At 52.3% G+C, this 12,547-nt stretch overlaps 1 protein-coding gene across 3 annotated transcripts in view; it reads left to right on the top strand.

Moving 5' to 3' along the window:
- Positions 1 to 12,547, top strand: part of GPSM1 (G protein signaling modulator 1) — a 28,224-nt gene that overhangs the window by 13,868 nt on the left and 1,809 nt on the right. For all 3 annotated transcript variants that reach the window (XM_072984690.2, XM_072984691.2, XM_072984692.2), the window contains exons 10-14: positions 1,066 to 1,139; positions 2,720 to 2,902; positions 9,884 to 10,058; positions 11,608 to 11,816; positions 12,281 to 12,539. In XM_072984690.2, coding sequence (XP_072840791.2) covers positions 1,066 to 1,139; positions 2,720 to 2,902; positions 9,884 to 10,058; positions 11,608 to 11,816; positions 12,281 to 12,508 — 869 coding nt within the window. In that variant the 3' untranslated portion in view covers positions 12,509 to 12,539. The remainder of the gene's footprint in view (positions 1 to 1,065; positions 1,140 to 2,719; positions 2,903 to 9,883; positions 10,059 to 11,607; positions 11,817 to 12,280; positions 12,540 to 12,547) is intronic.

The raw sequence follows: 12,547 nt of genomic DNA, 5'->3' as shown, positions 1-12,547 counted from the left end.
CACAAGTGGCCAGGGAAGGACTGGGAAAACAGCAGTGGCAAGAAATAACTAGCCGGAGGCTGATGCTTCTTTCTCAGCCCTCTGTAACGATACCGAGGAGGCCCTTTTCGACTCTTGAGTAAGTAGATTAACAGATTCCCGGTCAAGAGAAAACCAGGGAGGGGAACTCAAGTCACGGGACTGGCTGTCAAAGCCTCGGACTCCCCTGGGGACTTGGCACCCACTCATCGTTTCCTTTTTTCCCGGGGTGGGGGATGGACTTTTTTTTCAGAAGGACTTGGTACCAAAGATTCAGGCTTGGTTCTCGAACCCTTGGAGAAAACAGAAGATCCCTATTTATATTTCTTTCTTGTGGGAGAGGAGGGAGTAAAGGTTGAGTTGGCCTTTTTTTTAAAGCAGAGACTGCTGGCTATGGCAAAAGGCGCATGGTGTTGATTTTAGCGATGTAACCCTGGGTTAAGAATTGTTTCAAAACTTTTTTCCTGTGGCCTGGGGGGGAAAAAAGACGGACTCTTATTTTCTCATGTTTACTATGGTAACACCGGGCTCATAGCAAGGCCGGCTACAGGCGCTTTGCCGCCCGGGACTTGAGTTGGCCCCAGGAAATGGGCCCCGGGAGAAGGAGGTGGGGCTGGGAAGCGCCAAAAAAATCTGTTTCGTCCAGTAGCGCGAACCAACGAATCAGCTTTTCATGCCCATCTCTAGTCTGGACACAGATGTTGGGATGGTCAACTTGGAACAACGGTCATGAGCAACTCAAGAACGGCCCCAATCGACCCGGAACGATGGAGCTGTGTAGATCAGCCCTTCCGAAAGGGTTGGCGTGAACGAGAGTCAAGGTGGTGACCTCATGAGAGCATTGGGAATCCAGGGTGTTGGGAATCCAGTGGCCACGAACACTCCCTCGGTGACCCTGGGCGAGTGAGGCTCAACCTGAGCGTCCTCACAGGATTGAAGAAGAGAACACGCAAGAGGAGGGCTGTGGACGTGTAGGAGGAAAGGTGGGGAGAGAGAGAGAGGCAATTAATTCACTCCAAAAGGCTAATACGGCTGTTCTTTTTTCAGGCGCCAGGCCGAAGAGGGCTCCTCCGAGGGACAGCATGAGCAGCCTTCATCTCTTGAGGTTCCCGTCTGAAAAGGTTGGTCGACCGAGGAGGGTGGCAAGGTTGTTGTCAGAAGGGATCAGAAGCTCCTGGGGTTTGCCCTACAAGCTTAAAGATCTGGACTCACAGCTTCCTGCTGGCCGCCTTTTTATAGCAGAAAGATCCGCAATTAGCGGGTGGTTGTAGAATGAAGGGGATTAACGAGAGAGGGAGTTTGGAGAAGCTGAGAAGACCAAGGAAGGGGGCATGGTTTCTGTTTCTTCTGGAATAATAATGTCGGGAGAGAAAAAGGCAGCCGATCCCATTCCTTATATCTCCGGATTATTTTATGACCGCCTGTTCTTGCCTTCTTTTCTGAGAGACGGAAGTCAAGGCCAGCCTTGATGTGGTCTGTGAGGGAGGCCTTCATGTATTCACTCATTCATTTATTTACATTTTCTCGGCCGCCCAAGGAGTGTCAGGAGCCTCTGCTTTGGGAGGCTAATCAAGCAAGGGCAAAACAACGTAATATAAAAAGAAGAGAAGCAACACAATAAAAATCCAAACAAAAGGTCTCATGAGAAGCGTGACCCCTACAAGGATGATCCTATGAAAAGGATGATAATTTTGCAAAAATAGGAGGCGGCCGGCAGAGAGGGATTGACAGGCTCAAAGTAGAACAAGTTGAAAAACAAAATGGATCAAAATGAATCTGGGTTTGAGGCCGTGAAAGGCTTGCGAAAACCATGAAGGGGGGAACTGGAGTTATGGGACTCGTTGTCAAGTCAGACTTGAGTTGCACCCGTAACTCAACACAGACTTGACTTGGGTTTTTATCCTCCAAATAATTTCGACTTGACTCCCAACTCAGAACCGACCCAACCCTCCCATTTTTCTGGGGGGTGGGGAAGCTTGTCTTTAATAGGGACTTGGGACTTGGTCATGAAGACTCAGACTTGGGACTTGGTGTCAAAGACTTGCCAACAGCCCTAGGAGAACAGCCAGGTCTTCGGTTGCCTCCTCAAACCAAGGAAGGATGGGGCCAGTTGCAACCTCTGATGGGAGAGCATTCCAAAGCGATGGGGCCACCACAGAGAAGGCCTGGTTTAATCTTGGCGAGTGGTCCCTACTCCGTGACAACTTGGGAAAACGAATTGCTGTGGATTATCTGATTCTCTTTGGCAGCCAAGGATCGACACGCTAAGCCTCTCCTGGAAATGTTTGGATCGGAGTCTCTTCCTTCCCGGGAGACTGCGCTCTCTCTGTGCTTCTTGGAAAGCCCGTCGGCGTTCCGGAAAAACATGTAGAAAGGCCATTCCCTCTTTTTGTCTTCAAATGGCTTTGTATTCTATTTTTTTTTTTGGTGATGCTTTGTATTTGTGTTTTTATGCTCATTTCGAAGCGTTGCTTTATTACGTCCACTTTTAGGATGTCTGCTTCCTGTTTAGTGTTCAGTGTTGTCAACCGCCTCAGGGTGGCGAGATGGGTGGTACAGTAAAATGAATGAATGAATGAATGAATGAATGAATTTCTTTTACCTCCTCCTTTGCTCACCTAAGGCTTTATGGTGGCCCCTCTCTTCCATTGGGGTGTGTGTGTGTCTCTCGGCTCAGCAACCATTTCTTTGCTCTTCTCAGGACCAGAACGGCGAGGCCTACCCCATGGGAGAATTCAACATGGGTGAGAAAGAGTTCTTGTCGCTTCCGGCCAAGTCTAGTAAATCCAGGGGCGACCAGCCCGTTTCAGAAAGGAAGCCCGCCGGAGGGCCCAGCGACTGCCCGCTGGAAACCAGTGACGTCCGAGTCCAGGTGTCTCCGCTGGTAAGAACAGAACTGCCCTCAAGGGAAGTCTGGTTAATTTCTTCACCGTTGTTTACTTGAGCGTTTTCGGCGCTTGCTCTTGATGGCTTTCATTGCCTTAATTGTTATGGATGGTGCCTCGCGTATCTGAGGCGAGAGGGGAAAGGAATTAATAAGGCTGATAAATAAAGTCATCCATCCAAAGGGAGAACGCGGCCAAAGAAATCGGGAGGGAAAACAGCAATGAAGGCTGTTGAAGAAGATTGTCAAGTGTAAGGATGCGTCATTGGAGATAAAGACCAAGATCATCCACATTCTTGTATTCACAAGAAAGCTGGGATAGCTGGACAGTTAAAGGTGACGGGAAAAATTGGATTTGCTTGAAATGTGATGCTGGGGGAGAGTTTGTGGCCAGTTCTGGCGACTTCATCATTAGAAATATATATTTCTGGGAATGTTTCTTTTAATATTTTCAAACCGTGGATAAGTGAATCAGTGGATACTGGATACGGATCCCACAGAGACGAGGGTCCTATTGTACATTATTACATCCGTAGCTATTTTAAAATCTAGGCCAAAATGCAGGCTAAGGGCAAGACGGCCGTGGTAGTAAAGCGGCCACAGAAATGGCCACTGAAATGGCTCAGTGTACGTTTCTTAAAATTGGGTTTTTAAAATTACGCAATGTTGATGAAGCAGAACTTCAGAAAGAGCAGAATGGAGGGGCTTTTAGGGTCTGGCAGGATTTTAGTGACCCTGTGTAAGGAATGTAAGCATTCTCTGTGCCTCGGAAAAGTGACATGGATCCTGCTGTAGCAGAAAGGGAAATGATGCAGATTTGCTCAAAATACAAAATACAGCTTTCCTCGATACACGGGGGGTGGGATGTTGGCTGGCAGGGGGCAGAACTTTGAAAGCCTTTTTGCTCTGAGCAGGTGCAGCCTTCGCTTTGTACAGTCTTGGCCTTCTCTCATCCAAGGATGTCTTTCCGGTTAAGGGCTGCTCTTACCAAACTCCCTTTCTCTCCAGGAAGACTGTTTATAGTCAGTGGAAATAGAGGACCAGTTTCTGTGAGGGATGATGACTTGCAGGCTGATTTCTCTTGAACTGTTTAGACAGTGAAACTTTTTTTTAAGCACAATGTTAGCATTACACTTTTGCAAACATGAGGTCATTTTTTTTTGAGGGCCTCTTAGGTAATAACAGGAAAAACGATGAGCAAATTGCTGTTGTTACAGTCCTGCGTTCAGGGTGTGTGTCTGTCTGTGTATATTTATACATGTATATGTGGCCAGGTGCGCCTGGTGGGTACAAAGGGAGGGGCCTCCGTTGGTGCTGCTTCCAGACTTTGGAACTCCCTCCCACTGGAAGCCAGGCTGGTCCCCCTCTTGGCTTTCCTGATTGGCTGCTGACAGCAGACCACACTTTGAATGAAACGTTGAACAGGGATGAGAGCCAAGTTCTACACCCAATGAAAAAGAAAGAGGGGGATACCTGGCTTGGTAATATTACAAGTGAGAAGGTTCTTTGATTTGTTGTAAATCAAAAGCGGAACATGAGCCCCACAGTGTGAGGCGGCTGCAAAAGAGGCCCAGGCGATTTTAGGCTGCATTAATAGAAGTCTTATCTCCAAATCCCATGAGATACGAGGTCTCCTCTATTCGGCAATGGCGAGGCCTCCTCTGGAGTCCGGTGTCCATTTCTGGACACCACACTTGGAAAAAAAGGAGGCCAACAAACTAGAGCGAGTTCAGAGAAGGACCTCAGGGAGGATCAGAGGGCTGGAAACCGAGCCCTATAAGGAGGAAAGACGGAAAGAACTGGGCAGGTTTAAGCCTTGAAAGAAGAAGGCAGAGGGGAGATGATGGGGCCCTTTTCATAGTCCTTCAGCGGAGGGGCACGGGGGTGGTGGTGGTCCTTGATCATCCCACGATGCAAGGCACATCATCACCAGCTCTAGCGGCAGGAAGCCAGGTTCAGGCTGAATATCGGGGAAAACATAGAACGGCAAGGAGAGGCCCATGACCTCAGGGGGAGGTGGCGAGCCCTCCAACGCTGGAGGCCGTCAAGAGAATATCGGATCGGCTTGGATTCGGATGCCAGCCTTGGGGAAAAGGGTTGGGCTGGATGGCCTTCGAGGCCCCCTTCCGACGCCGTGGTTCTGTGGTTCTCTGGCGGAAGACCGTCTAGGCAACCCTCTTTTCCAGGAGCTGTCGCTTTGAAAGAGAAGAATGGCAGGACGCGGGGAAATAAATCCCAGGCAGACTTTGGTCCATCAAAACCCAAATATTTGGTTCTTCTGGGCATCTGGATCTCATCATTTTTGCAGGCTAATTGTTTCTGGGGCGTTCGTGCGTAGCTCGGTTGCAGGTTTCGAAAAACCTCCCGACCCTCCTAAAATGTTTTCGTTCAGTGGGTTTCTCTTGGAGGTGAAAACACCTCCACAAAAAGTTACATTCTCCCAGTGCTTTTCCTGTTTTAAGATTTCTCGATAGCTTGTTCCGCTGTCGGTACTGAGGGATTGCGCCGGCCATGTCCCAGGAACGGAGTGAACAAGCCTTCCCCACGCTGAGAACGGAGTCTTGGGTTCAAATTCCGCTCTTGTCCTTGAAGAGAAGGGGTGCTCTCAAATGGAAGGGTTGCTTGCGGGTCCCCAAAGTGCATGGAGGGAAGGCTTTCTTGGCAATGCTCAGCAGTCAGCATCCTCCAGCATCTCCAGGCAGAAGTGGAGGTGGGGTGGGGGGTGTCGTCTGTTTCCCAGCAGCCCCTCGCAAACAAGCGAGCTTTCCGCGCCGCCAAGTGCCAGCCGGTGCGTAAAGACGCGCGGGCGCTTGGAGCTCCTCCGGGAGCCGGGCGCACGGAGGGTGGGGCGTCGGGGAGGCTGGACGAAGATCCGCCGCCGCCCCGCCTCGCTTCTCACTCTTCGGCCCGACGGCGGTGGCGAGGAGAGCCGGCGGTCCTTCTCCCGGGGAGGCGGCTGCGGAGGAGGAGGAGGAGGCGGCACCCGTGATGCCAGAGCCGGCGGAGACCCGGAGAGGCGCCTTGGGGCTTGGGCAGTAAGACGGGGGTCCCCAAGCGGGGCGGGTGGGGGGACTTCTTTCCTGGGGAGGGGGCGGAGGGCATGAGTCGGTCGGTCGATCGGGGGCTTCTGGAGGAGGCGATCGGGGGAAGATCCCCCCCCTTCCCTGCGCGCTTCTCCTGCGGGGCCGTTGCGCGCCTGTTGTGCGCCCGGGCGCGCCGGCGAGCTCTGAGCTGGGGAGAGGCTGCTGGTGCCGGTCGGGACCTTTTCTGAACCTCATAAAATCTGGGGAGAGAAGGGCGAAAATATGAAGAATATCATGACATTTGGCAAAGTTCACTTCAGCCGACGGTGGTAAACCTCAAGCCCTAGAGAGTTAAACCACTTTCCGGATCTATATCCAGGCTTCCCTCCTCCGGAGACATCACCTGCTGGTTATAAATACCTTTCTTGGCATGAAGTCGCCCCTCTTTGCTGCCTCCACAGCGTTTGCATGCCAGTTCCTTGTCTTGTGGAGATGGTAAAAAAAGAGGAAACCCAGCAACCCCCCCCCCCCCGGCCTTTTAGCAGTGGCTCAGCTTAAGGGTGCTTTCAAAAAAAAAAAGGGGGGGGGGAATATGTTTTTCCAAAATAATATTAGACTTGAAAAGTCTGCGGATAACACCATCCAGCTGACCTGTTGCTCCCTGGAAGTTTTAAGTGTGGGATAAAATTGAGGGGCCGAGGTGAAAAGAAAGGGTATGTTTGGTACCCTCTGAAGAACTTGATGCAGTATTTGCACAAATTAACATGTCCAAAAATCTTTTTAATAGACATTTACATAGTCGAAGCAACAGGATGCTGAAGGGACTAAACACCATTGCAGAACCAGAGGGCTGGCAGTTCGATTCCCCCCCCCCCCCAAACTGGGCTTCCTTGATGGGGGCAAGACTTGATGATCTTAAAGGGTCCCTTCCAGCTCGGCCGGTCTAAGATTATAAGCTTGCCTCTGCTGTCCCTCATGACCCCAAAGGAACTTCCAGACCATTCAAGCGCCGTTTTATTTTTCCCTGGGGGGGGGTCATATTCCTTTGCTGTTTATGGATTGAGTTTTTCCCTCCCCGCAAAATCCCAAGAGTTTTGTTTGCTCAGTTCCCATCTTTTCTATAAAATCCGTTGACTTTAATCCCGCTTGGGGAAATAATAAACCCCAATGGGAAGAAGAAGCGTTGATTCTGCAGCTCAGTCTGGCTGCAGGATAACGGGCCCTCTTCCTTGTGGGGGGTTAATTTATTATTAATTGATTATTTAAAAACACTTTTACCCCTCTCTCCCTTAAAAGGAGCTGTACGGTTAAACGACACAGCCATTTTGCGTGCTCTCCTCTCGGTGTTTCTGAGGAGAGGGCTACGTGATGAGTTGATCTGTTTTCAGCAGATGCTGGGAAGGAATGGCTGGAGGGGGTCCTTTCTGAAATGAAATGATCTGGTCCGACATCTGCTTCCCCAGGAGTTCCGGGGAGAGTCCAGTCGGAGTCAAGCAGACCCAGAATTTCGGGACCGGTCCCTGGACCAGCTGGGAAGAGGCAGCCAAGAGAGTGCCAGAGAAGGAAGTAGGAAAGGAAAGTGTTTCCACCTCTCTCTCTCCCCCCCCCACCCGCATGGGGAGGTAGCTGCAGGGTAGGAACAACCTCCAAGAGCAACCGATGCATGCGGGTGGTGAAGGTCATCGTTGCTCAACGCCTCCGAGATGCTGGCCTTCAGCGGGTGGCAGGAGGAGAGGGAGGGCTTTCCACGGAGCAGCACCAGTCTGCCCCAGGGTGACCAAGCCGGACCCCCTCCCCAAGCCTCTGGGGGAATCTGGGATATTGTCTCCAGAGGCCGTCCTTCTGCATTCTCCTCCGTTCCTCACTGTTGGCGGGGAACCGCATCCTCAAAACATCGGGAGAACTCCGTTGGCCTGGCCCACCCCCTTGGCTTAGAAAAGCAGGGGGGTGGGCCCCACTTTGGGTGGGGCTGGGCGCTCTGCGCGATGCACCTGACCTTCCCTAGGGAAAGCCAAAATAAATACCTCAGGCCAAACAGAATGAAACTGGAAGCGGCCAGATGACATGACCAGCAGGATCCCTATCCACTGATCCACTTATCCGTGGTCTCGAAATATTAAAAGAAAAATCCTAGAAATCTATATTTCTAAAGGCGAAGCTGGCACCGCTGGCCACTAGAGGGAGCCAGAGACCATGCTATGTATTCAGTTCCCTATTAAAACAGTGTTCTGTATTATCTGCATTTTCCAGCATCCACAGGGAGGAGGGGGGCCTGGCTACAGGGCCCCTCATTGGGGCCTGGATACAGGCATGGCAGAGCTGCATCCAGGCAGCCACGTCTGTCTCCTCTCCCATCCACGTCTTCCTGCTCGGTGGGCTTTGGAGGACGGTCTCTGTAAACAGATGGCCGCTGGGTTGGTGAGGAGGAGAAAGTTCTGTTTTCTCTTTCGTTCCTTCCCTGACCAGCTTTTTCAGGCAGCGCCCAGATCACACTGCTAATTTTGAGGCTGCTTTAAATAGAAGCTCTACACACACACACACACACACCTCGTCTCTCCAGCTTTGCTAAGGAGAGGAATGATTTCTTCATATTTAAGCCCCGGTGTGAACTTCGTCCGTGCTGGTGAGAATGGCAGTCCTGGGCGGAGGGCAGAGCTGTCGCCTCCACAGGCGGTGAATGACCAGTGATGAGGCCGTTGGAGCGTACGAGGCTCTCCCCAGGCGCTCCCTCCCCGGACAGGTTTGGATGGCCATGTGGCCGCTCGCAGCTCTGGCCAGCCTCAAAACGGACATCCTCCCCCCAACCCTGCTTTGCGTCTCGTGGGATTTCCGGACGAGAGGAGAGGGGCTTGGTGTGCACAATTTTTTTTCACTTGGCATGGAGTTCCCTGAGCTTGTCTGAAATGTGGGGAAGGCGGCCGAGGGAAGGAACCGAGGGGGGAGATGGATTGCGTCCTACGGGATCCCTTGAATCTCGTCTATGGACGCCCTTGTGTGGGAGTCCATCTCTTGGTTACTGAGAACTCCCCTTGCGAGACGGGGACAGGCCTCCAGACAGAGCCCCGTGTGGCGCCGCAGACCAGGTGTCAGGATCTGATCAGAAGTCAGGAGACCTGGATTCGAATCCTCACGTGGCCATGGATAGTCTTGAAAAGTCACATACCTAAATCTCTCTCTCTGAATACATCCCAAGCATTACTTCAGGTCAAAGGTGTCACTCCTTGCTTTTGCTTCTTTCTGGGTAGGTGGAGCTTTGGTAGCAGGGGTGTGGCTTGTAGAGAGCTGGTGGGCAGGCCCTGATTGGTATGCGCCAGTGCCGTCCTTGTGCAGGGAAAGAGTGGGGTGGACGTTCGTGGCTCCCTGGATGAAATAGGGTTTGATCTGCTGCAGACTTCACGTCTCAAAAGAAACTTCAGGGCTTCAGTGGGGATTCTGGCCCTTCACCGATTCAAAAGCACTCATCGGAGCTTTTTAAATTTATCTCCGTTCTCTTAAAAACCATCATTTGCTCGTTCTGAAAAATATTTCAAAAACGGCGAACGGCTGTTTTGAAAAGAATCATTTTTGAAACTGCAGCATAGGGCGGATTTGAGGCTGTCAAGATGATGTGAATGCCCTCGAAGTGGAATACGGTTGGTGTCTAATTAAAATCAGTCTATAAAAACTTACCCAAACTTGCTAAGTGTGACAGCTAAAGGCTTGCTCTGCCTCCTTTAAAAAAAAATGTAAAGGACCTTTATGAAGGTGCTTTGATTGCAGGTAATTATTTAAGTAATTAGTCCAATTGGTCCCAGGAGCCAAGCTTTGCAAAGCAGGAAACTAGGACTCAACTCCAAAGTACTTCACGGTCTTACTTGGAAAAGAGGATCGCAATGTGGGGAGAGAGCTGGTGGATTCGTGACTCAAAAGTATATCCTTTAAACCAAGAATGGAAAACATTTACCATTATTTTTTGCAGAAAATCAAGCGGGCTCCCTCGGAGGAAGAGTGCTTCTTTGACCTCCTAAGTAAATTCCAGAGCAGCCGGATGGACGACCAGCGCTGCCCGATGGAGGAGGGCCGGAAGACGACGACGACGGAGGAGGACGAAGCCGTGGCCGCTCCAGCGCCTGCCCCGGACGAGAGAGGAGTCTGTGAGTCTACCAAGATGCTTAGGTGCTGCCAGCGGGGTGGGGGACTCGCCGTCCAGTCAGATTAAGTCACACACTGGTTGGCTGCGGGTTCAAGCTCTCCACCGGGCCCTTTCGTCTGGTTTCGTGCAGCCAGAATTTTGAACTCCGCCCTCGTTGAATGTGAGGGTGGCAGGCAGGGATGCTGGCCAAGTCTTTGAGCCCAGGTCCCGAGTGCGAGTCTTTGGTCCTGAGTCCCAAGTCCCTATTGAAAACAAGCTTTCCCCAGACAAAAGGGAGGGAGTGGACGCGTTCCGAGTCACGAATTAAGTGTGAGTTTATGGGGGGGGAAAAGAACCAAGTCGAGTTGCTGGTGCGATTTTAGTCCGACTTGACCATGAGTCATGTAGCCCTCCCATCCCTGATGGACCGACACGTGGAAACATAAGGTTTTTTGGTGATGGGGAGCGACTGGGACCTTTTCTGCTTTGTTCCTTCTTAGTGGGAGGGACATTCCTTCGTTTCTGTGTTGGTGGAAGGCCGGGAGTCTCTCGTTGTTGAATCCTTGGCGACACAAAAGCGTATTCTTCTGTTTTTGCATTTCGTTTTCATTTGTGGCTGTTCTCTCCTTGGCCTTCTTCCTTTTTTCCCCCCTGGTTCTGCCGATCGGGTAGAGAAAAGAGGGCGCTTATGGAGGCAAGATGCCATCGTAGGCTGCCTTTCGAAGCCAGGGAGGCAAAGAGGGACCCCCGGGCTGCCTCCTGGCTTCCCGCTGTGAACCAACAGCCCGCGGCCAGCGGTGTGGGTGGGAAGCCGCCCTCCCGAGACACGCTAGAGTTGTCTCCTCTCCTGATTCAGTGCAGTCCAAAGGCGGCCGTTCCATTTTATAATGCGCAGTTAGCCTGCGGGATTCATTGCCAAAGAATTTATACAGCCCAGTAGCATAATAAATGACTTTCACCAATGATTTGATGACCCACGCACAGGGAGCGCCAGGAAGAAGGGCCGATTGGCCTGGAGGGTTGTTTTTTCCTCGCGGTGAGAAAAATTATAAACCCCCTTCCTTCCTTAAATCAGATTTGATGTTAGGCTGGGAGCAGGGGATTAGCTATTTTAACCGAGAACATTTCCGGGCTGAGGGGACGACAGATAGACAGACGCAAGCGATGGGGGGGGAAGCCGCCGAGGGAACAACAGAGCGATGAAGTGGGCATGAAATTCGGCTGGAAAGGTCACGCTCGGTTTTGACAGCCAGGGCAGATGGACTGCAGGGCCTTTTCCGTCCTGAAAATAGCACGTCGGCCCATGTTCCTTGTCTCCAAGGAACAGCATCTTCCCCTCGGGCGCCGGAGCATCCTCGGAGCGCCTTCGTGGCTGCGATGGTTTGCTCTTGTCAGCTGCGGTGGGGAGAAGGCAGGACCCCAAGGGACCACATCTTGGTTTCCAGGGGGCCCCAGGACTTTTTGCTGGCAGCCTGAAGCCCGGCTCACAGGGACAGGCGGTGAGTGCCTCTCTGGACAGCCCCACACCGGCCGGACATTGTGTAATGATTTGCACTCGTTCTTCCTCCCAGCTCAGTCCTCGTCGATGGCTTCCCCCCAGACCGAGGAGCTCTTTGACCTCATCGCCAGCTCCCAGAGCCGGCGGCTCGACGACCAACGTGCCAGCGTGGGGAATTTGCCCGGCCTCCGCCTGACGCCCAACAATCTGGGGCACCTCCGGATGGAGAGCGACTCTCAGGAGCCGGGCGATGACTTTTTCAACATGCTGATGAAATGCCAGGTGCGTCAACCACGCTCTGTGTGTGTGTGTGTGTGTGTGTGTGTGTGTGTGTGTGTGTGTGTGTGTGTGTGTGTGTGTGTGTGTGTGTGTGTGTGTGTGTGTGTGTGTGTGTGTGTGTGTGTGTGTGTGTGTGTGTGTGTGTGTGTGTGTGTGCACGCGCGCGTGCTCAAGGGAAGGAGTTTCGGGTGAAACAGAAGCTCCATTTACGGGGTGGGGGTACAGGGGATTGGAGGGGAAAAATCCTGGTTTCAGGGAAGCCCCCCCTTGCAAACAGGAAGGCAGGAAACCAATTCCTTTGGCAAGATTGGGCCAGGGCTCCCTCTCTCCGCCCTGCACGGATACCAAAGAAACTGGAAGTGCTCCACTTATCCGCTGTTCCCGGCATCCGCAGGGGGTGGGGGCTTGGAACCGATCCCCTTTAAGATACCCCGGTCCTCCCTGTACTTATCTTCTATCGTTTACAGTCCTCTCGCATTGACGACCAGCGGTGTGCGCCACCCAACTCAGTTCCCCGCGGCCCCACCGTGCCCGACGAGGACTTCTTCAGCCTCATCCAGCGAGTCCAGGCGAAGCGGATGGATGAGCAGAGGGTGGACCTGGCCTCGGCAGACGAGGAGGAGGAGGAGGAGGAAGAGCAGCAGCAGCAAGTCGAAGAGACGAGCAGCGGATCATCAGCAAAGGCCCAGCTTTAGCGAAGGAGCCGGCCCCGAGGCCCCGAGAAGGGTGGGTTC

This window comes from Pogona vitticeps, chromosome ZW-PAR (assembly GCF_051106095.1).
Source record: "Pogona vitticeps strain Pit_001003342236 chromosome ZW-PAR, PviZW2.1, whole genome shotgun sequence".
NCBI classification, from domain to species: domain Eukaryota; kingdom Metazoa; phylum Chordata; class Lepidosauria; order Squamata; family Agamidae; genus Pogona; species Pogona vitticeps.
The sequence above is the reverse complement of the archived record's forward strand: the minus strand, read 5'-3'. Positions and strand labels throughout refer to the sequence as shown.